The 21957-nt window shown below is 52.7% G+C and overlaps 11 protein-coding genes across 20 annotated transcripts; 6 read left to right on the top strand and 5 right to left on the bottom strand.

Moving 5' to 3' along the window:
- Positions 1-66: 66 nt before the first annotated feature.
- On the top strand, positions 67-1132 carry H257_03785 (hypothetical protein). The gene is made up of 3 exons (XM_009828032.1): positions 67-198; positions 278-472; positions 535-1132. Exons 1-3 carry the CDS (start codon positions 78-80, stop codon positions 1056-1058), a joined length of 840 nt encoding a protein of 279 aa, XP_009826334.1. The 5' UTR covers positions 67-77; the 3' UTR covers positions 1059-1132.
- Positions 1133-1601: 469 nt separating this feature from the next.
- Positions 1602-5185, bottom strand: H257_03784. 2 transcript variants are annotated; one of them, XM_009828030.1, is made up of 11 exons: positions 4712-5185; positions 4508-4640; positions 4202-4450; positions 4006-4116; positions 3317-3930; positions 2942-3212; positions 2752-2886; positions 2569-2667; positions 2116-2307; positions 1730-2034; positions 1602-1674 (listed from the first exon to the last, which is right to left on the bottom strand). In XM_009828030.1, exons 1-10 carry the CDS (start codon positions 5167-5169, stop codon positions 1984-1986), a joined length of 2313 nt encoding a protein of 770 aa, XP_009826332.1. In that variant the 5' UTR covers positions 5170-5185; the 3' UTR covers positions 1602-1674; positions 1730-1983. The 2 variants fall into 2 exon arrangements, with proteins under 2 accessions (XP_009826332.1, XP_009826333.1); XM_009828031.1 differs by lacking the exons at positions 1602-1674; positions 1730-2034; positions 2116-2307; positions 2569-2667 and having other exon boundaries at positions 2719-2886.
- A 671-nt stretch (positions 5186-5856) lies between these two features.
- On the bottom strand, positions 5857-7035 carry H257_03783 (hypothetical protein). The gene is made up of 2 exons (XM_009828029.1): positions 6893-7035; positions 5857-6844 (listed from the first exon to the last, which is right to left on the bottom strand). Exons 1-2 carry the CDS (start codon positions 7019-7021, stop codon positions 5930-5932), a joined length of 1044 nt encoding a protein of 347 aa, XP_009826331.1. The 5' UTR covers positions 7022-7035; the 3' UTR covers positions 5857-5929.
- Positions 7036-7195: 160 nt separating this feature from the next.
- Positions 7196-9136, top strand: H257_03782 (hypothetical protein). 5 transcript variants are annotated; one of them, XM_009828024.1, is made up of 6 exons: positions 7196-7698; positions 7753-8384; positions 8435-8493; positions 8560-8617; positions 8709-8895; positions 8953-9136. In XM_009828024.1, exons 1-6 carry the CDS (start codon positions 7231-7233, stop codon positions 9073-9075), a joined length of 1527 nt encoding a protein of 508 aa, XP_009826326.1. In that variant the 5' UTR covers positions 7196-7230; the 3' UTR covers positions 9076-9136. The 5 variants fall into 5 exon arrangements, with proteins under 5 accessions (XP_009826326.1, XP_009826327.1, XP_009826328.1 ...); XM_009828025.1 differs by having other exon boundaries at positions 8709-9136; XM_009828026.1 differs by having other exon boundaries at positions 8560-8895.
- Positions 9137-9151: 15 nt separating this feature from the next.
- H257_03781 (hypothetical protein) lies at positions 9152-10124 on the bottom strand. Its single transcript, XM_009828023.1, has one exon. It carries the CDS (start codon positions 10108-10110, stop codon positions 9199-9201), a length of 912 nt encoding a protein of 303 aa, XP_009826325.1. The 5' UTR covers positions 10111-10124; the 3' UTR covers positions 9152-9198.
- A 78-nt stretch (positions 10125-10202) lies between these two features.
- Positions 10203-13203, top strand: H257_03780 (hypothetical protein). 3 transcript variants are annotated; one of them, XM_009828021.1, is made up of 9 exons: positions 10203-10969; positions 11041-11254; positions 11322-11449; positions 11506-11619; positions 11704-11867; positions 11930-12044; positions 12118-12270; positions 12769-12831; positions 12892-13203. In XM_009828021.1, the coding sequence occupies exons 1-9, from the start codon at positions 10208-10210 to the stop codon at positions 13183-13185; spliced, it is 2007 nt and encodes a 668-aa protein (XP_009826323.1). In that variant the 5' UTR covers positions 10203-10207; the 3' UTR covers positions 13186-13203. The 3 variants fall into 3 exon arrangements, with proteins under 3 accessions (XP_009826323.1, XP_009826322.1, XP_009826324.1); XM_009828020.1 differs by having other exon boundaries at positions 12769-13203; XM_009828022.1 differs by lacking the exons at positions 12769-12831; positions 12892-13203 and adding an exon at positions 12529-12572.
- Positions 13204-13307: 104 nt separating this feature from the next.
- H257_03778 (hypothetical protein) lies at positions 13308-14934 on the top strand. The gene is made up of 6 exons (XM_009828018.1): positions 13308-13424; positions 13480-13576; positions 13639-13731; positions 13779-13888; positions 13944-14185; positions 14242-14934. Exons 1-6 carry the CDS (start codon positions 13325-13327, stop codon positions 14476-14478), a joined length of 879 nt encoding a protein of 292 aa, XP_009826320.1. The 5' UTR covers positions 13308-13324; the 3' UTR covers positions 14479-14934.
- Positions 14481-14915, bottom strand: H257_03779 (hypothetical protein). Its single transcript, XM_009828019.1, has one exon. It carries the CDS (start codon positions 14868-14870, stop codon positions 14559-14561), a length of 312 nt encoding a protein of 103 aa, XP_009826321.1. The 5' UTR covers positions 14871-14915; the 3' UTR covers positions 14481-14558.
- Positions 14935-15116: 182 nt separating the features above from the next.
- H257_03777 (hypothetical protein) lies at positions 15117-15870 on the top strand. The gene has a single exon (XM_009828017.1). The coding sequence runs from the start codon at positions 15127-15129 to the stop codon at positions 15814-15816; it is 690 nt and encodes a 229-aa protein (XP_009826319.1). The 5' UTR covers positions 15117-15126; the 3' UTR covers positions 15817-15870.
- A 156-nt stretch (positions 15871-16026) lies between these two features.
- On the bottom strand, positions 16027-17733 carry H257_03776 (hypothetical protein). Its single transcript, XM_009828016.1, has one exon. It carries the CDS (start codon positions 16994-16996, stop codon positions 16301-16303), a length of 696 nt encoding a protein of 231 aa, XP_009826318.1. The 5' UTR covers positions 16997-17733; the 3' UTR covers positions 16027-16300.
- Positions 17193-21510, top strand: H257_03775 (hypothetical protein). 3 transcript variants are annotated; one of them, XM_009828015.1, is made up of 5 exons: positions 17288-18251; positions 18307-18392; positions 18464-18601; positions 18657-20814; positions 21080-21510. In XM_009828015.1, the coding sequence occupies exons 3-5, from the start codon at positions 18530-18532 to the stop codon at positions 21406-21408; spliced, it is 2559 nt and encodes an 852-aa protein (XP_009826317.1). In that variant the 5' UTR covers positions 17288-18251; positions 18307-18392; positions 18464-18529; the 3' UTR covers positions 21409-21510. The 3 variants fall into 3 exon arrangements, with proteins under 3 accessions (XP_009826315.1, XP_009826317.1, XP_009826316.1); XM_009828014.1 differs by having other exon boundaries at positions 18449-18601; XM_009828013.1 differs by having other exon boundaries at positions 17193-18392; positions 18449-18601.
- The last annotated feature ends 447 nt before the right edge of the window (positions 21511-21957 follow it).

The raw sequence follows: 21957 nt of genomic DNA, 5'->3' as shown, positions 1-21957 counted from the left end.
AATATGCAACATGGCATAGAAGGCTTTGGATTGGATGAAAATATTTTATTTTATCCAATCATTGCTCGATAAACCAGATGCAACCGCCGTGTTCCGTCCCGTCACCCCGCCCCCTTCGCCTGGTCCGTTCTCCTTCGGACTGTACAGAACGAAAGAAGATGGCGGCGAAGCGATACAAGGTGGTGCTGCTCGGCGAAGGTACTTCCTCGTCCATAATGGCTGTGGCGTGTCCATGAGGACGATGCGTGAACTGCCTTAACAAGCTGCATGGTCGTAGGCCGCGTGGGGAAGACTTCAATCCTGGTGCGCTACATTAAGAACGAGTACGACGACCGACAAGTGTCGACGTTGCAAGCATCGTACTTGGACAAGAAGTTGTCGGTGGACAACAACAACGTGCAGCTCTCGATCTGGGACACCGCGGGGCAAGAACGGTTCCATGCGTTGGGCCCGATCTACTACCGTGACGCTGGTAAGACCATCACGTTCCCCTCGAATTCTGTCGAGGTGATGACGTGTGCGTGTTACCATCAGATGGGGCGCTTCTTGTATACGATATCACGGACGAAGAATCGTTCCAAAAGGTCAAGACGTGGGTAAAAGAACTCCGGCGCATTGTCGGCGACGACATCGACATCACCATCGCCGGGAACAAGATCGACTTGCATCGTAACCGCAAGGTCACGGAAGCCGACGCCGTCAAGTATGCGCAGTCGGTGAACGCGACCCATTTCCACACGTCTGCTAAGCTGAACAAGGGCCTGGATGATGTGTTTGTCGACTTGTCCAAGCGCATGTTGGCGCGGGGTGGGTCTCGGTCCAAGAAGAACAAGCAAAGCGCGCTAATTGCCGACGACGAACCCGTGGCCGCGCCATCCTATGGACCAGGCAGCACCACAGATGCGACTAGTCGGACTCGTGATGGCGGCCGCAACACGATTCAAATCGTGGACGACGGACGCGGATCCACGGGGCGCGGAGCGGCGACGGGGGGAGCTGCCGCCGCGGCAGGTGGAGGCAGCAACAGCAGCAACAGCAAGAAGGGTGGCTGCTGTTAATATTTACTTCGTTAAGAATATAGTGCGTGGTTGGCTCGTGGAATAACATACTTCAAGTACGAGCTGCTACGATGGGGAGTATGGTTAGGATAGTCCGAACAGGCGAGATTGCCGACTTCGTGACATCATTCGTCTGCTCTCCGACGCAATCATGCATGGAATCGCCTGGCTTCCTAGCCTACATGTACCGGTAGACATGCGTACATGTAGTACGCCATCCGCACCCATAAGTCCTCTCCCACATGTGTCCCCATCATCATTGCTGTATTCTGCCGTCATTGTCAGACATTTCAAACATGTTATCCGGATGATACAATTTCAAGATTACCTGCATGACACTGTGAGTGGCAGGTTGTCCTTGGCCGATTGGCGGCGCTGGATGCAATGTGTTCAGTCCCGTATTAAGAATGGCGTTGACGCGCCCAAGGTGGTCAAGTGGGTCGCTATTCCTCACCGGTGACAGAGACTCCTTCGTCCTCGTGGGTGGTCGTTGATTTGTGGCCCTGAACGTGCTTCTCCATGTCTCACTGGTGGCAGTTGCACTCCGAGTGACGTCCGCCTCATTCATTCGATATGCAGTCCCCACACTGTTCGCGTTGCAGCAGTCGGCGACGTCCTAGCGAGTAGTATGATGTGAGCAGAAAGGGCTCACAGGCATGCTTGGGGGCTACCGTGTGGAATTGAGTTGCTGGCGCAGGCCATCCCCACCCTGGTCTTGTCGGCGCATGGTATCATTTTCCTGTTGGTGCATACCGCGTTCCAATAGTATCAGCATGACGTCACCCGTTCCATTCTTTGCCCTGTTTTGCTGCGATACATGAACCAAATGACCCCGATGTATACGTATGTGGCAGTGTCCACGCATGAAGTAATGTCAAAACCACAGCATTGACCAATGCTGGCAATATTGATACAAGTTTGCTTTTTATTCGGTATCTGCCAATGTCGGTGCTGCCACCGCCTCAAAGTACTTGGGCTACGTAACATCATCACACACAACAATAAGTACTGTATACATACATATGTATCCACCAGTTTGCCACATCTTCAAACTCACCACCCATTGACCGACTTGCTCCAGGCACTTGTCCAGCACGGCATCTCCCGACGGCTCGTGTGGCTTGCACATGTCGTCGGCGGTCGCGGGCGCTTGCGGCGCCGCAAAGAACGACGTCGTTGCCATCCCCGCGCCATCATGGGAGTACATGTTGGCATCCACAACATTGGACGACAACCCGACTTTTTTCACCTGCAGTCCATGCGAATCACGGATTCAGTACTTTCAATGTCGATTGAGTTCTTCAAATGTACTCAATCGAACAAAAGTACAAAAGTACTCCATCGAAAAAAAAAGAAGTACTTTTGCACGAGTACTTCAAATGTACTCACTGTCAATCGAAAAACAGTACTCAATCGAAAAAAAATACAAAAAAGAGTAGTACTTTGGAATGAGTAGTCGGTACTGCACAATGCATGCATAATCAAATCCTTGGGATTGTTTTGTACCTACCTGCTGATGGTAGATCTTCTCTTCCATTGTGTCGTGGCTGACAAATCGGTACACATGCACGTCCTTGGTCTGACCGATGCGATGGGATCGACACATGCTCTACCAACATATAACGACATATACAGCATTATAGCCACACAACGCCCGCCCTCTTCATGTCCATTTGACTACTAGTATCCTTACTTGGTGGTCGTGGGACGGGTTCCAGCTCACGTCAAACAGCACAAGGCGATTCGCAGCATGCAAATTAATGCCTTCCGCCCCCGCTCTTGTGGACACGAGGAGTACATTCACTTTACTCTTAGCATCACTAAACGTCTACTCGCTCACACGTTAGGTACTCATGTCATTAACTACTACGTGGACGACGTACATTGATGTGCTCCATGCGTTTCGACGACGAGAGGCTGCCGTCGATGACAAGGTACCCCCGTTGGTGTTTGTTTCGACTGGTGTCGGCGGTTGGGTTCTTCTTGGCAGTAGGATGGCGGCGGCAACGGCGTCGAGGCTTGACGGTCGTCGTCGCGGTACCTTCGTTCACGGAAGCCTCTTCTTCATCTTGGGTGGTGTCCAGGAAGTGTCCCACGCACTGTAACGTCGTCACACTTTGCGAAAACACGACGACTTTGTCTCCTGCCTGTTGACTACAGTATATACGGTAGTAAGTTTATATCATGGCCACATGATTCAAAACTACATGTCGTTCGTGTCCAGACTACTACAAGAGTACTACTGTATATGTACATACCTTTCGCGAATCAATTGCAACAGCACGACCATCTTTCCACTGTGCGCCGCGTCTCCTGGTACGTACGTCGTCGGCAGACTCGGTTCCGCCCACGCCATGGCGGCCCGTGCATCGGCGTCGATGCCCCGCTTTCGTTTCTTGGGCTTGGGCTTGGCAGTCGACGAGAGCACGGGGCGCCAGTCGTCCACTATGGCCACGTCGACGTCGTCGTCTTCATCATGGTCGTCGTCCGGACCCTTGTCGCAGAGCAACTGCATGCGACGATGTACGACATCCGGATGGTTGACGATCTGGAGCAGCGTCGCATACGTGGTAAAGAGGTCCCAGTGCTTGTTCTGATGGCGGTCTCGGTCCAGAAAGTCAATGTACATGGTGTGCTGCAGCGGAGACAGCTGGCAGTGCACAATCCACTCCTTCTTCACGGGAAGGTGCGCATTGAGGAGATCGCGGCCGCGGCGAAGCACCACGGGCGCAAGAAGGGCCGTGAGTTGCGTCGACTTGGCCACGTCGCCTTCCATGATGGGTCGCTCGTACGTTTGGCGGAACTCATCGTACGAGGCAAGGAACCCCGGGCGACAGAAATTTACCATGCACCAGTACTCTGCCAGCGAATTCTACCATGTCGTCATACTTAGGTACTTGTTGATGATGTGTACTGTACGTAGGGACTAGTACTACTAGTTACATACCTGCAATGGGTACCCCGTGAGCACAATGCGCTTTCGTGTGGCCACGTTTTCCAATGTAGCGCACAAAATAGATGACGGATCTTTGATTCGATGGCCTTCATCTAACGCCACCTATAACAACAATATATATAAATGAATAGATGAAAATAACATATAAATGAAAAACAACTTGCGCTGGAATCATATGTAGCAGTACCAGGTCCGGCCCTGGAGAGCAAAGCAACGACGTGAGCTGGCGCAGTTGGCGGTCGATCAAGCCTTGCTTCTTCTCAGACACGTCGAGGACGCCCGTTCCAACGCGGGACACGACTTCGATGACAGGGTCATGGACGACGCGCGACGGATTCAGCAGCAGCCGAAACATCTCGTAGCCCATGATCAGGACGCCGCCGCTGGCTTTCCAGTCTTCGAGGATCTGGATACGGGACGCCGTGTTGGACTTGTACTGTGGCATCGTTATTTAGACACATATATTTTTGATATGGACGGTCGGTGGTCGTACACTGTTGGTCGTGTCCATTTGGTAGATCGGGCAGCGCTCCAACGACGACGGAACGAGCCACTTGTGGAACTCCTGCACCCAGTTCAAGATGCACACGGTGGGGCACAGCACCAACGCCGTGGGCCGTGTATCCCTACTCGTCGTTGAAAACATTGGAGTCGAACATCGAGTAGTTGCTTGGTGTTGTCGTCATTATCGTCGTACCGAGATAAACCGTCCACGAGAAAGCTATGGATGGTCGAGATAAGCTGAATCGTCTTGCCCAGACCCATGTAGTCAGCAAGGATGCAGCCTTGATCCTTTGACACGTGCTGCAACAAGAACTTGATCCCGTCCCGCTGATGAGGTTTGAGCACGTCGTCCAGTTCCGAGGCGATCCACGCATCTGTCGCAGTTGCTCCGTCGCTGCACACCAGCTCTACTCGTCCATATGGGTCGGTAGGAACAACCTTTTTGGCTGGTGCGGACGGCGCAACCATCGGTTCTTCTTCGAGCGCGTCGCCATCGCAAAGACACGGAAGCATGAGGCAAATGTCACAGGCAGACGTGGTCGTTCGGAACATCGTGCGCAGGTCGTCCAGTCTCTTTGCTTGCTGCACTTGGGCTTCCGTCACGCACAGACACGGAATGAACCCACAGCAGCAATCATCCGGGTCGTTCATTCTGGGTGGTTCAACGTTCTAGTGCGAAAATGGCGCTTCGATTCCGATGGTCCTGATTGCGCTCCTGATTGGCTGAATGATAATTCGCTCATTTGATTGGATAAAATAGAATCATGCTGCGACATAAACATCGTATTCCATCAGACTTCTTGCCTTGATGCACATAACGATTCATTGATCGTTTGCGTGAGGGTTCGTCTTGATGTAACGTTAAGAGCGTAATTATCGTCCGTGAAGGGCCTCTCAACACTGTGTTGTCAAATCCGTTGCAATGTGGACTTCCGAGCAGAATCGAATGAATTTGACAATGTCCTAGCCAATCCAATTTCACTTACGAGACATTTCAACCAATCCTCGATTAGTATAGTTTCGCCCAATAGTTGGCCTATAAAAAATGTTAAGCTTCCACTTTGTATACCCTATATTGCGTAAGCTTAAAATCTCGATCCTCGCCCCAATCAACAAATCTCAACGAAAAGGACAAGACACAATTGCTACAGAACACACGGAAAATCCAGTGCCTTGATGAGGGCGGCCACGGCAGGATCTTCTTTGTTGGCCGCCGCCCACTTGCGAAATACGACTGGAATGTCGAGGTTCCCAGGACGATTCTTCGTCGTCGAGTCCAAGCCACTTCACCAAAACTTGGTGTTGGCCATCCACGCATCGCTTACAATAATACCAGGTACTGTATATCGTTCATTGCGAAATCTCCTTATTACCGGTACCGTTACGTGTAAAACTTTATCGTTAGTTATGTTCACATTGGACTGTGCTCAGGCCAGGGGTCCAAGCCCATGAGTTTCCTGCCAAGTGCAGTAAACTCGTGCTTGGAAAACGTTTCGTCCACAGCTTTGTCGGTCGTGTCCTTTTGCCAGTGGTCGGCCGGGAGGAGGCGGGCAAGGTACCGCCTTAATTGCTCAACGGCGTACGTTCGATTCATGGGCACGTTGGGAAGAAACCCAGTGTAGACGACTTCGCGGGGAATATTCCCCACGTGGCGGTAGCTGTTGGCGTGTGGAATTCGCCAGTCAAACAGGATGACGCTGCCGGCGTCGGCAGGAACGTGTTTGTAGCGCGCGATCACGGCTTTGTCTTCCTGCATGCGCAATGGGGAAAAATCCCCCAGGCAAACGGGGGGTCGACCAGTGTCGGCTGCGGACGTCCCTTTGAAGTACGAGGAAAATTCCCTGTGAAACCCAGCAACGGCCTCGAATCCGCCCGTCGACGGATCCAAGTTGGGCGTGAGCACCGTAATGCATTGAATGGGTCGCCACCGTGGAAACACTTTGCCGCTCTCGTACAAATTGGTGGGGCAGCAGTCAATGTGTGGGGTCAGCGACCGCTGCAACGACTTCTTCTTCTTCCTTGAGACGCCTTCTTGGTCCAATGGCATCGTGGAGATCGCGTCCGGAACGCGGTAGCATACGCGGTTGATGTACATGAAGCCTTGCTTTCCTGGAAACCGATCGAACGGATGGTAGAACAAGTCGGCGGGGTCGGTGGCATTGGCATACGTTGCGTCCCAGAGGTCCGAGATGACGGCAAACACACCTTCGTGCTCTGCGACAGAGAGACGCCACGATGGGTAAAACAAGTCGAGGATGCCGCCAGCACCGCCCGTACTCGATAGATTTCGTAAATTGTGTGCCGTGTCGCCAAGGTTGTCGTGATCCTACCAAAAAGTTGTGAACGTCTTATTGCCGCATACTATGGTGCATACCACGCCGTAGGACTTCAGGTCAGCATGCAAGCCTTCCCGTGCTGCCTGAATCTCGGCCTCGTTGAGCACATTGGGCACCACAAGAACGCCATTCCGGCGGAACTCTTCGATCTGCGCCGAGGTCAGCATAGATTGTGGCAATGTGCATGTTTATGCCGATGCTTCATTGGTCCGTACAAACCTCTGTATTTGAATCCACGTAATAACCGTAGCAATCGATAGCCTGTAGAATAAGGTACAGCAGTTTAATAAGTCATAAATCACATCCTTTGGTAACTAATACTTCGAGGTATTTGCGTAACAAATTCCTTCACACACCTCAACTATCCGACGGATTTATGAGCTCGACAGCCGCGAAGGACGATTCCACGTCACCAACTAGTGCGGACAAGTCGCCGCCCTCCAGTTGGCGTATCTTCCTTCTCGTGGGGTTGGTCGCGGCCGCAGTTGTAGGAGGGTTTCAATGGTACACCTCGACAACAACCTCATCATCGTCGCGAGTGCTGCTTGAATCTATCGATGGGCCCAAGACCGTAACAGTGTACGACAATGGTCAATCCTCTGGAGGGGTTCAGGTGACGCTTTTTCCATCACATGTGCCGTCGGGACATGCTTTGGCCGCGTATCTGTCAGAGTTCATTGTTGTCGACGGTATTCAGTTGGCCACGTTGCCACCAACCCCGGTCGTGGCCGATCGCGTTTACACTGGACACGGCATGCTCGTGAGCTCCTTCGACGACATTGTCCACGGCGATCGACTATATCTCGTCGCGCCAGGGCTGTTGTTTGTGTGGCCGTTTGTTACGGTAGCAATATCTTCATCACATTTGCCCTCGACGTCGTTTGCATCTCTGTGGTAGTTAGGACACCGCGTTCACTTGACAGCCAAGCTAAGCCCCACGACGAAACCCATCGTACTCGAGAGCTTCAGCGACAGTCCTCGGGTGTTCCACGTGCACAACTTCTTCACCGACGCCGAAGCCGACGCGCTCGTGGATCGCATCCTGACCATCGATGACGACTTGGACAAGCTTCAGCAGTCGCATGTGGGGCACGTGAGCGGCGCCAAAAAGGTGTCGCGGCACCGTACGAGCGAGAACGCGTTCGACCAAGTCAGCGACACCGCCGTGTCGATTCGGAAGCGGTCGTTCGACCTCCTTCGCGTCCACCCATACCAGGACGACATGTCGGACGGGCTCCAGCTGCTCCGATACACCCAAAAGCAAGCGTATATTGCGCACACCGACTACTTTAGCACCCACACGAGCTCCGACTGGAACTGGAACCCCAAAGCCGGCGGATCCAACCGCTTTGCCACCGTGTTCTTGTACCTGTCCAACGTCACCGCAGGCGGCCAGACGGTGTTCCCGCTAGCCGACATGCCGCCCGGCCACGACCATCCCCCCATGTCCCCCGACGTCCAAGAGCTGGCCCAGTCTCTGTTTGAAGACAACAGCTGGGAAAAGGACATGGTCACCAAGTGCTCGACCAAGTACGATGTCACATATCATCGAGCGAGGTTGTTGATACCTGCCTCGTTAGGCTGGCCTCCTACCCCCGTAAAACCCACGCCGTCCTCTTTTACAGCCAAAAGCCCAATGGTTACCAAGTCCCCTATGAGATCGATCGTACACATCCTTGACGTTTGCATACGGTGTCGCATATAGGGGAGCTCGACCCCCAGTCGTTGCACGGGGGCTGCCCTGTGTTAGAAGGCACGAAATGGTATGATACATTGTAATGACTCTATACATTTGTGTGGGCAACTCGAGACACTTATGCATTCTTCGTCGTGCTTTGGTCAACAAAATGGCAGGGCGGCCAACTTGTGGGTGTGGAACAAGCGGCGGTATGGCCTCGATCAAGCGCGCACGGACAAACTCAACGTCCGGTTTGTCAACCCGTCGAGTGTCGCCGTCGACTTGGCTTGGAAAGAGTCCAAGATGGCCACGATTCCTGCGGGCCACAGCGTCCCGTACAGCTCGTTCCACGGCCACGTCTGGGTAGAGTACATCATCGCATATTGTGTGACCTTGAACCATCATCGCATATTCTTCTAGTCATTCCGACAAGCGGGGACAGACACTGTCTTGCACACGCACACGTTGTCCGTTGACGACGGGGTCGACCAAACCATCTCGTTGCCCACTTCAACCTCTGGAGCTGTAGGGGATGAGTTATAACACTACAACCTAGTTATAACAGAAATACCAGTACAACCGAGTTATAACAACTGGAACACCGTTGTTCTTGATTCTACTGGGATATGTAATTGCATTTGGGATGAGTTATAACAGTTATAGCTGTTATTGCGTTTTTCGCTTCTTGAACACTTTGCCGAGGACGTCATTCGTGCCGTCGAGCGACCCGTGCGCGGCTTTGTCGACGGTTTCGTTCTGTCGGAAGGTTCGGCGAATGTGCTCGGGGACACTGGCGGTCTCTGGATGCAACGCGTGCTTGCGCTCGACCATCTTCTCGAGCTTCTTGGCTTGGTCTACGCGATCCAAGAACGCCGCGTTCTCCTTGGCGGCTTGCGCAACTTCCAACCGCAGCTTTTGGTCCCGCACGCGGTTCTCGTACGCGACTTTCTCGGTCAAGTGGGTCCACTGGAACCCCTTGAGGTACTTGAGGTTCCACATGTCATCGTGGTACTTGCTGCGCTTCTTGCCGCCGATGGGGGTAGTGTTGAGTGCCTTGGCCACACGCTTGGCGTCCTTTTTGAACTTGAATTCGATCCAGCCTTCGGTAAAGTTAACTTGGCGGTTCCCGCCGCTCTTGAGCCGCCGTTTCCGCGCCGTCTTGTCTTCTTCAACCAAGTAGATGCGCCCGATCGCACCGTATTCGCTGAGCAGGCGACGAACTTGGTCGGGTTTCATGAAGGGCGGAACGCGGCTCATGTACAGCACGCCTTTCTTCTCGCCATCCTGATTCTTCTTGTCTTTCTTGGACTCACGGAGGTCAGGCACATTATCATCGTTGTCTTCGCCGTTTTCTCCATCGTCGCTTCCGGGAGCATCCTCATTGTGGTCATCCTCGCCAAGGTCGTCGTCGCCTTCTCCTACAACGTCATTCTCGGCGCCACTGCCTGCAGGGCCTTCTTCGTCGCTTTCTGTATGTGCCTCTTCAGCCGTGGCTTCAACTACCTCTTCCACGGGAGCCACCTCCACTTCCGCCACGGCCTTGCGCTTGATCGCAGCACCTTTCTGCTTGCGCGCCATTCTTCTTATCTTCACGCCAAGCACCAATCCATCCAACGTCCGGATAATAGTTATTATCCGTATCATCTGATCATAAGCAACAACCAAAAACAAAAAAATGCAAATGCTAGGCGCGACCCCAGGGTTGCCGATGCCGCGACAGCGCCGATGGCTCTTTCTCCTTGTCGTGTTGCTGTGCGCATGCAATACGCATGGTGAGGCTACGGCAACATCGTCACCTATCTCATCTTCACCACCTCGAAAACCCCATACGACTAAGATCGCCACCACAACCACCACACAGGTGCCAGCAACGACAAGGACGACCTCGTCGCCCACCACTACTCCTCCGCTCGTCACCACAAAAACGATAGCTACACCTGCCGAAACATTATTGGGTCCTCTGGCGTTGGACAACTTGGCCGCTTCCACGACGACGGTAAGCCCAACCCACGCCGGCCTCGACCAATTGGAGGAACAACTCCACTTGATGGAGGAACTGGAAGCGTCGGTGGTCGCGGGTCTGAACAACATGGACTCGCTGCTGTCCAGCGGGAAGAAGCCTGGGTCTGTGTTAAACTCGCGCCTGAAGAGCAACCTCATGGAAGTGCGGCTGAACTTGCACAAACTGGCGGCGAACTTGAACTTGACGTTGAACCAATTGGATTCCGTCGAAAAGGACACAGAGGTCAAGGAGAAACAGTTGGAGGAGGTGCTTCAGAAACAAGCGGCCGACGAGAACGCGCACGAACTGGAAGCGCGAGGCGCCGACGCCGTCGACTACGAGTCCGGACGGCTCAAGAACACGTCAAACATGGTGAATTTGTCCGATGCGCAGCGACAACAGTTTGAAAAAGTCAAAAACCAAGCCGACCCGGCGGTACCATTTCACATATATATATATATATATATATATTTAATAGTATTGTGCGAATCGGTGTGCTTTCATAGGTATTGCATTACGATTTTGGGCTATTGGGGCAGATTGCGCTCTTGTTTGGCGTGTCTGCCGTGGGGGGCATCCTCTCGACCTCCATCAACTTGCCCCCCACGGTGGGCTACTTGGTCGGGGGTGCCGTCGTGGGTCCGTCCGGCCTCGGCCTCGTGCACCATTTTAAAGAAGTCGAAACGATTTCCCTATTTGGAACGATCTTTTTGCTTTTCGGTACGTTGTTTTACCGCTTGAATTAATTGAAAATGGACAATGATTAGTTTTTACTGTTAAAATATAGCGCACGGTGCCGAGTATTCTGTCCATCGATCAACGGACGAAGTGTTCAAACTGTACTTGGTCAGTGGCATGGTCTACGTAGCATGCACGATTGTATGCGTGTCGTTCTTGGCTGTCATGCTGGGATGGGTATGCAACACTTCGCTTGATATATAAATATATATTTATATATTTATATTCTGTAGACAATCTCCCTGTCAGAAGGTATCATTGTGGGCGTGGGGGTGTGCTTTACGTCCACGGCACCCCTTTCCGAGTACATTCGCACGTACAACATTCGCCACACTTCGTTTGGCAAGGTATACACTAATACCAAAATTCTATCGGTTTATAGCCCATGTATGGCCTGCGTTGCGTCAATTTATGGCCTAAGGATATCGTAGCTCGTGTCGGCGATCATTGCGATCCAAGACATCTTGATGAGTTTTGTGATGGCGACGCCCGACTGGTTTGCCGCGAAGCCCAAGGGAACGTGGGTGTCTGTTGCCGTGTGCAAAACGTTCGTCGCCTATGCCGTCGTGGTATTGTTTACCATGGGCATGCATCGGTACATATACATACCTCCTGTTTATGTCGTTTTTTCTATGTTGGACATAAGAACATGGCTAGGTATGTCGTGCCGTCGTTGCTCGAGTTTCTCGTGTCGATGGAGAAATTGCACCACTCGCCGCTCGTGTTGCTCGGGATTGTGTCCGTGTGTCTGTTCATGTCACTATTCACCGAGGTAAGTGCAAACGATATACCTGATATCGTATTATTAGCTCCCTCGGTTTAACGACACATTCATGTTTCTGTAGTCGGTGGGGCTGTCGTTGGAGTGCGGGGCATTCTTTGCTGGCTTAGCGTTCCAAGGCGCGAGCAACCTCAAGGCGACACTGTCCTCCATTCGAGTGCTAGACAACTTGTTTGGGAGCATGTTCTTTGCCTGCATCGGCATGATCCTGAATCCGGTAGTATATTGTGTATATACCTCCAAATATATATATATAATTTTTGGATTTGTGAAAAATATAAACATGATCGCGTTTTGGTATGTTGTACTATTTGTTGTTGGTCATATTATTGTGGATTTTCTACTGTAGACCCCGTCGAATCGAATCGACGCTATTGGCTAATATCCGTTTTTGAGTGGATTTGATTGGCTCTTACAGAAAGCACAAATATATTCAACCAATCACATGTCCAGTGTGATTATATATATTGTTTAGACAAACCACGCGAAGTTTGGAAGTTTATAGCGAATAAATCACAATATCACGGTAAAATGTATTTGTGTCGTCTCCCCCACCAAGAAGTAGTACATGTGACTACGTACGTAGCTGATTGACTGATTGTGTCTGTCCACATCCATGTATATACTCGAATGAAAACCAACACATATCACACTCTCTCCATGTACGTCGCTTGCCTATGATTCATGCATTGATGGATGGGTGAATGGTGGTTAGGCGTTTCTGCTTCGGAACTGCGGCACGGTGTGTGGCATGATGCTATGCGTGTGCACGATCAAGGTGACGTTCGTGACGAGTATCATGTGGTTTTTCCGCATTCCGCTTCAAAAGTCCATTAAGGCCGCCATGAGTTTGTGCCAGGTGGGCGAAGTCGCGCTCATTTTCATGATCAAAGCGCACGCTACGCAGCTCGTGTCGAGGTCGCTGTACCTGCAGTTCCTAGCCGCCACGTCCGTGTTTCTCGGCCTCGCTCCCCTCCTCCACCGGAACCTGAACGAACTCAACACGTTCCACTTTGCCTCGGTGGTTAAGAAGAAGTCCGAGTTTGATAGCCACGATGATGATGACGACGACGGGGACTCGGCCTTGTTGACCGTGCTCCCATCGCATAAGCGACATAATGTAGAGCATTGACGAGGTCGTACTGTTGCTGATTGTAGCTCGAGTTTTTGGCTGTGTATGTGCTTTGATTGGCTGGAATGGACCAATCATAAAGAGAAGACGACGTTTCAGGAACCAATCAAATGTGGATACGCTCCAACTTGAAACAGCCATGCCGTACACGAACGTGTCGACGCTGGATCCAGACGATGAAGGCAACGAGCCGTGGCGAGTGACGTTATTGAGGGCCCTCATCCACGGAGACTATGACAGTACGATGTGCATGTAATGAATCCCACGAGGCATTGCTGTAATGCAATAAGTCAGTCATGGTGCGCGACGTGACGAGCAATGTGGCATCAATTGCCCAAAAGCTCACAACCCACATGAGCCGGGGCAAACTCGAGTGGGAGACTGTCGAGTGGTGAGATGCGCATGTGCGTGCGCGGTTTCGTTGAAGCAGACGACCTGTCACCAGTTATATAGGTGGCAGCTGCAGGATGCAACCCCGCTGTTCGTCGCGGCAGTCTTTGGTCATCCCAAGCTGGTTCGTTGGCTGCTCAAGCACGGCGCTGAGCGGTTGGCTGTTCATGACCATGAATGCCAACGACCAACAACACATGTAGATCCACGACGTGCTATTTGGGACAAACGGCGCTGGATTTGTGCGGCGAACACGCGACGGACGCCGCGGCCGTGGACGAATGCCGGCGCCTCTTGAAAGAACCGCCGAAAAGTAAGCCAGTTTGTGCAGTCTATCTCCAGGGTGTCATGTTGTCCTGGTGGAACAGTTCCGGACCCGCCTGGGAAACCTTCGTTTCAGTGCCACATCACCACCGACCATGTCTTTCGCCACATCCAAGTCGCGGAAGAATCTGACAAGGGGGTGCTGCGCCTGGTGGAAAAGCGTGTGCCGCATGTCGTGCGCAAATGCGTTGCCAGTCTCAGGTGGACCACGCCATTGAGCAATGGAAAAATGATTGAAAAGTACGAAGCTCGGTACCGCACCCACGTTCCAGGAGACAAATCCATGGTGCGATTTTGTATGGGTGCAGCAGTTGTGTGTTGACAGGACGTACTGTACTACAGGTGCGGGGATGGCGCAGCCAAACGACGGCCCATTCGCGGCTGCAAGACGCCCAAGGGTGCACGGTGGATGGACTCCAGTTGGGAACGACGTACGAAGTGCAATGTCGAGCGCAGAATGCCGTGGGTCGCGGCGACTGGTGCGCCATTGAGCTCCTCATTACGCCTTCTGTGGAACGAGGTGGTGGGGACTCGGAGGAGAACGAAAGCGACGACACCAACCATGGAGATGGGTCGTAATGCGTAGATATACAAGACAATTTATCTCAGTTATATGGTACTCCTTGTTGTACCGGTACATACACAGTTGAACGTCCGAACTACCCGGCTTTGTACACGAGGATGGCTTTTTCGTTGTAGTAGAAGTACACAAAATGCCGCGTCACGTGCGTCACATACGAGCCAAAGTTGCGGCCGATGCACACCACCCAGTGCGGGTCCCATCGCTTGTCAAGATGGTCTCGAATATCATCGCACACCTGCAACCCCTTCTTCTCCCATTCTTCAGTGTCGAACTGGCCCAGTCGCTGGGTCACGCTTTTGATCACGTCTTCCAGCACATCGTCCTCCATATCACATGGCATCTTCACGCGTGCACCCCACATATGCTGCCAACTTGGTGCTTCGCCCATGCTTGCTGCTTTGCCGTTATGTTTGTTCCCCAAAACTTGGTCTAGTGAAAGATCGCGAACGAAAGGTCACTCGATTTTGATGTTCCTACCTTATGCCGCCCATCGATTATAATAATATTACTGATTCGATACAAAACACCATATATAATAAAAGAGTCTTTAATATTATTCCTCTATGATTGAATATTTGCTGAACATCAATTGATATAGGTTTCGTCGTGTTGCCAGTACGCTCACAAGAAGATTGCCATTCACCATGCAAGCGGCTTTGATTCATGCGTGCAAGTACGGAAACGTCAACGACCTGCGGCGTTGCATCGAAGTTGAAGGTGCCAATGTAGATGGCGAAGGAGACGACTGGAGTCCCTTGATGTGGTGTGCTTACTATGGCCACGTCGACGCTGCGAAGGCATTGATCGAACACGATGCAAGGGTCGATGTGGTATTTGACGGCAAGGATGCGATGGACTGCGCGCGGGACAACAACCAAATGGCATTTGTCACGTTCTTGTCGTCATTGCCCTCGAAGAAGCCACTTGTAGTGCGCCATAAAGACACGATGCCGACGATCAGCTCCGACGTGTTGCTGCATGCGTGCAAGACAGGCAACGTCGACGACGCGCGAGTGTGCTTGGAAGAGGGCATCGACGTGCGTGGCAAGGGCGACGATTGGAGTCCATTGATGTGGGCCGCGTACTACGGCCACATCGACGTGGCGGCCACGCTGCTGGACCATGGTGCGGACATCGGCTACGTTTTCGTCCACGACGGCATGACGGCGACCGAGTGCGCGAAGGCCAACAACCAAATGGAATTCGTGTCGTTCTTGAAGAAACAAGCCAAGGCGGGCCGCCACGTCCGATTTACGTCGTCTACCGTGGACAGACCGTCACAGCCGCTGCTGCCATCTTCATGTGGTCCAGCGGGTTGCTGCATCATTATTTAGACGTGGATTACGTAAGTAGGAATTTGCAATGTACAAACGTTAGTAGTATACGACTACACTTGTGCCAAACAACTCGAAGGGTGTCGTCGACCCAGACCTCCTGTCAACTGGTTCACAGTACTCTTAAGGCGGTAGTACCATGTTAGATTAACCATGTATGTACTGTACACCTATTGACAACGAACCGGAAAACGAATTATCCGGAACTCCCAACGGACTTGCAGTGGACAGGAAGGACACGAGCCAGCATGAATCCTGATGAACGAACTCCTCGTGTCCATGTGCACATCATCATCCCGTCCGCGTACACGGGGAAGCTTCTAGCGAATGGTGGGTCCAAAATCCGCCGTCTCGCGCACAGTGCGCACGTGCATTTGACGATTCGACCAGCTGGAGACTCGCCGCACCCGGACGACCGCCTTTTGGTGATTGCCGGCTACACGAAAAACGTATACAATGTCATCCGGGACGTGATTGCCGACATTCAAGCCACCACAGGCTGCAACACGACGACGAATGTGGGGCCGCTCGTGGGTGACAAAGGCAACACGTACGTGTTGGTTCCAAGCACGTTTGCCACGATGCTCATGGCGAAGGGCGGCGCAGTGCTGAAGCAGATCGCATATGTCTCGGGCGCGCGCTTCCAGCTCACCCCCGTGGAAGACTTGCCTCTTGGAACCACCCTTCGGCGTCTGCTAGTGCACGGGTCGGAATCGTCCTCTCGGAAAGCAGTGAACCTGATCATGCAGAAACTGGCCGACTTCAACAACGACTTGCCCACGAACCGAGAGGACGAACTCACAGTCAAGACGGTGGTGCCGCAGTCTGCGATGGAGTTCTTGCCGCTGCAGACGCTCAAACCCATCATGCTGCGCCGCGGCACGTCTGTCAAGTGGTTTGCAATCAAAGAAATGCAAGAGGTCATCATCACGATATCGGGCACACTGGGCCGCATTTTCGACACAGAAGACGACATTTTACAGATACTCGAAGCCAACCACGTGTCGATGGCGTACACCCACCCAAGCTTCCGAGGCAAGCAGCCACCACACAACAACCACCGAGACGAACCACCGTCCAAATCTTTTGCCCAGTACGGACCCAATAGCCAAACTACCACCACCCCGCCACCATGGCACGACAACCATGACGGCCACCGCACGTCCCCGCGGCGCTCCATGAACAGACCACCCGACTGGTCCGACCACACGCGACGAGAAGCGAGCAGCTCCCGGGGGCGTGTCGTTGAGTTCAGCCAGCCCAGCTCGGCGCGAACCCCTCCGTCAACGCCCAAGGGAAGCTACCGTGACGAAAGTAGACAGTCCAGCGACTACTCGTCCGCCGCCAGCCGCCAGCCGCCCCATCGGACCGTGCGCCTGCATGTGGCCACCGCCTCGGACGACGACGATGCCCCAACCTACTTCTTGGACACGCCGTCGGCGAAGAGGCAAAAGACGACCCGACCTGCCATGGACACGGCCCTGCCCACCCCTCGGCCAAAAGACCCCGCCCGCAATATGACGGACGAAGCGCCGAGAACTGTTCGACATGTTTACATGCACGAAAGCGGGGGAGCGTACATGGCTCGCAAGGACGACGACATGACCACAGAAACAACAACGTCGCAAGCTGCCAATGATTCAGCGAGGGAGTTTTTGGAGTCGTTTTGGAGTGCTCCACCGCAACCAGACCCCTATGTAGCAGGACCTCCTCCTTCACGGCTGGACTGTGCACCACCACCAGCCCCGTCCTTGTCGGCAGCGTACTTTGTTGGCTTGCCAGCCGCCATTGATGAAACAAAAGAACCGGGACTGCTGCCCACTCCGCGACATACCGCCCCCGACCCTCGGCGTAGCTCCCCTGCCTTCACGTCCGTGCCTACGCATGACGATGGACGTTGGACGGGGCTAGAAACCCGACCTCGCTCGTCCACGCGGTTTCACACCCCATCGGTCTCCCCCCAACCTCGTGAAACGACCAAACCAGCTGACCCGCGAATTAAGCCAGCCGATCCTCGGTCACAGCCAGTAGTCCCTGGCACAGCCAAGCTACCTGACCTCCGGCTACGACTGGCACGCCCACTCAACAGCTCCATCAACCCGCGAAGTAGCTCTAGAGAAACGTCTCTTCCACGGAACAAACGCACACCTAAAGCGATGTCGCCCCCACTTTGTGCGATTCAGACTACTCCACAGGTTGAATCACTCAAGCCTCGCGACCCGCGGATAAAAGCAGCTCCAATCGTACATAGCACCACTGCCGCTCGAACGCCTGCGGCCGCTCCTGTCGGTGTGACTACGGCTGCACCCAGAGACCCTCGACGTCTAGCCCAGGTGCAACTCGAACTGAAGCCTTCAGGTTCGGCCCCGCTAAGTCCACTTGAATCGCTGGTGGTCACTCCCCAGGTCGAGCCAGCTGTACCTCGTGATCCGCGGGTAAAGGCATTTGCCCATACCTCCACTCCCGTCCATGATCGAACCCATGTTGCAGCTGCTGTGGCTACGGCCACGGCTCCACCAAGAGATCCTCGGCTTGTAGCCCAGGCTGCGCCACGAGATCCTCGACTTGTAGCCCAGGTACAACTCAAACTGAAGTCAACACAGTCGTCCCCAATAAGCAATTTGAATCACAGGTGGCAACTCCCCAGGTCGAGCCAGCTATTCCCCGTGATCCGCGGGTAAAAGCGGCTACAGTTGTCCACAACTCCACTCCCATGGATGATGGAACGATTGGTGAAGCTGCTATAGCTACGGCTACACCAAGAGACTCTCGACGTGTAGCCCAGGTACAACTTGAACGGAAGTCAACACAGTCGTCCCTATTAACAGTTTGAATCACAGGAAGCAACTCCCCAGGTCGATCCAACGACGTCTCGTGACCCGCGGGTAAAGGCGGCTACAGCTGTCCACAGCACCCTTCATGTGCAAGATCGCTCTCTTGCTGCAGCGCCAGCTGCTGTGGCTACCCAGGTCGGACCAACCAAGCCAATGGACCCGCGGGTGAAGGCCGCGGCAAATACTGCTCTTAGCTCCCTTCCTGTACAAGGCCATAGTATTACTGCACCTCCAGTTGCTACGACTACACCAAGGGACCCTCGACTTGTAGCCCAAGCACAACGTGAACTCACGCCAGCACAGTCGTCCCCACTTCGTCCAAGTGTATCGCAGGTGGAAACTGTCGAAGCAACCCAGCCAAGAGACCCACGTGCGAAGGCGGTTGCAGTTGTCGATAGCTCCACTATTCTGGAATCTCGAACGGTTGCTGCAGGTCCGCAGGCTGTGGCTACAACGGCTACATCAAGGGACCCCCGCCTTTTAGCCGAGGAACAACATGAACCAAAGCCGTCAGATTCATCGCCTCTCAGTCAACAAGTTGAAAGTCCCCAACCAGCCGAGCCAACCAAAGCAATCGACCCACGGGTAAAGCCGGCTATACTTGTCCATAGCACCCCTCCTGTAGGCCAAGATCGAACAGCTAAGGCTACACCAAACGACCCGCGACTTCTAGCCCCCCGTGCACAAGATGACCTGAAGCCGTCATTCGAAGCGAAGGGGGCAACTACCCTGTCTGAGCTATCCAAACCACCGGTTGACCCTCGGGTGAAGAAGGCTACAGTCGTCCCTCCCGTGGGAAAGCTAGGTTCAAGCTCGCCTTCTGCTGTGGCTAAATCCAGCTACTCAACTCATGAGACCCAAACACAGCAAGAACTGAAGCCATCAAATTCGTCGCCACTACTTCGTCCTAGTCAGTTTGAAGGATCATTGACAACTGCCCGGCTAACCGAGCCAGCAAAGCCACTCGACCCACGTGTGAACTCTGTTTCAAATGTCCATAGCACCCTTCCTGAAGAAGCTCAAACTATTGCAGCAGCCCCAGTTGCTGTAGTCACACCCAGAGACCCTCGACTTCGAGCAGCCCAAGCACCAAACGAGCAGACACCTACTGAGTCGTCCCCACTTTGTCCACATCCTTTTGACAAGCCATCAACAGCACTGGTTGTCCAAAGCTCGACTCCCGCAAAAGCTCCAACAATTGCTGATCCCATAGCTGAGGCACGAAATGGCTCGACCCTTGAGGCCCACGCAGATTTGAAATCGTCGCCACGTCATCCAATTCAATCGGAAGAAGGGCCGGTGGCCACTCACCACGTCGAGCCTGTCGACGCTACAGACAGGCAGATGATGACCCCGGCTACACTTGTCAGCAGCCCCCTTCCTGACGAAAATCGAGCTCCAGTTGATGTGGTCACGGCTACACCGCTTGTAGCACAAGATTATGAACTAACATCTGATCAAACGCTTGCTGAAGGACTAGTAGCGGCCGCTACGGTTCCACCAAGTGATCTTGCATCAACCTTTCAAGCCCAGACACATGACGAAATGAACAACTCGGCAGAGTCGTCGCCCTCACGTGGTCTTCACCTTGAAACGAAGTTGGCAACTCCCACGCCAATCAATGCACATGATCCACGGGTGACGCCGCCTTCAGCTTCAATCGGCTATACCTCCCTTTCTGCCGACACTCAAACGAGTCCAGTTGATACAAGTGAGTCGCTTCGACTGGCACCCCACGAAGTACAGTCTGCAGACGAAGAAGGGAAGCCATCGCAGTCGTCCCAGCTACAAAGTCCGTGTGAAGTGGCGACACTGCCCCCCGAGCCAACCAATCTGCTAGACAGACTGCCGATTGCTTCCGCACCCTTTGACCCTCGAAACAGACTTCTACCTGCTACAGCAGTTGCTGCTTCTTTCCCGCGTACGAATCAGTTGATCTTGGATACCTCTGCGCCTGTAGGCGTGCCAAGTCCAGATGTAGGGGATACGACCACCACACAAAGTGATGTCCTTCAACACCAGCGACACCCTTTGGCACTTGGTCTCATCAAGTGTGAACTGCCTGACGTGGCACGAGCACAGGGAGTTGCCCAAAACCCTCCTCGTGACCATGGGATGTCGCCGGCTACAACTACAGCCCATTTGGCTAGTGCCTCAGCTGCGAGTACGTTCTTCGTTACTTATATTTGGTGATTATTGTGTGCTGTTTGGCCAAATCTTCTCTTGCCCTATTTTTTATGAAAAGCTCGTACTGATTTCAGTCACACACTAATTCGGTGTGTTGAATTGGGTTTCATTGGATTGGCCACTTAATTGGCCACTTGATTGGTCGATCTTTGATTGTCTGCAGCCGATTTGGCTCCAATTTCGAATATATCGACAAGAATAGTCACGAAAACGAGATACATATTCATGCTGATGAATAGTAGTTGTAGGCCATACCCCCGACGATGGCGCCTCAGACAATGACACGGAACTACCACCGTTGAAACGACGCGCGCCGTCGCCCAGTTTAAAGTGCGAGGTGATCGCGCCCACGATGCCCCGTCCTGCGGTATTTGAGCTAGAGGACTCGGACGATGACGACCTGCAGATCGTGCAAGTCGTGGCGCCGTCGGGGAAGAAGCGGCGCTTGAGTAGAAGCACTGCCGCGATCGATCTGACATTCGACTCGGACGACTCGGACGCCCAACCTATCACCTCTGTCCTTCCCCGACGAGGCTTTCACTCTGACGCGCAAGTTGTCGACTTGACGTAAACAACGTCGCCCACGATATCATGCTTGCTGTATAGTGTAAACACTATTTAATACAGGAACCACACAGTAGTATACCGTCTTTTGATGGAAATACATGGTGAAATAAATGTCTTTTTGTATTTTAATAGTACTATTTATGGTTCACTCCCCGGAGTATTCTTTCCAAGTAGTACGTCGTAACGATAGTCATACTGTCAAGTCAGTTATCGCCAGTAGAATCGAATAGACTTGGCAAATGAAGTTGAAAGTAATGTAAAGTGCCAATCAATGATGGAGTATAAAACTAAGCCAATCACTGGAAACGCGCCAATCACAGAATAAACCTCTAAACATATGAATATAAAAGATCGCGAACATAAAAATAATACGTCAGCAATTGGCACACCACTTATAGAGCTCAATTGTGCGAAATACGAGGCGACGGATTTTACAGTTAGAAGTTTTATGGAAGCACAGAATATTATTATGGCCAATAAGATTTGAATTTGTGAAAGACATTCCGTGATTGGCTAATGGAAAATATATAAATTATTATTAAATAATTTTTTA

The sequence above is a fragment of the Aphanomyces astaci genome (assembly GCF_000520075.1).
Source record: "Aphanomyces astaci strain APO3 unplaced genomic scaffold supercont1.6, whole genome shotgun sequence".
Taxonomy (NCBI): Eukaryota; Oomycota; class Saprolegniomycetes; order Saprolegniales; family Verrucalvaceae; genus Aphanomyces; species Aphanomyces astaci.
The sequence above is the reverse complement of the archived record's forward strand: the minus strand, read 5'-3'. Positions and strand labels throughout refer to the sequence as shown.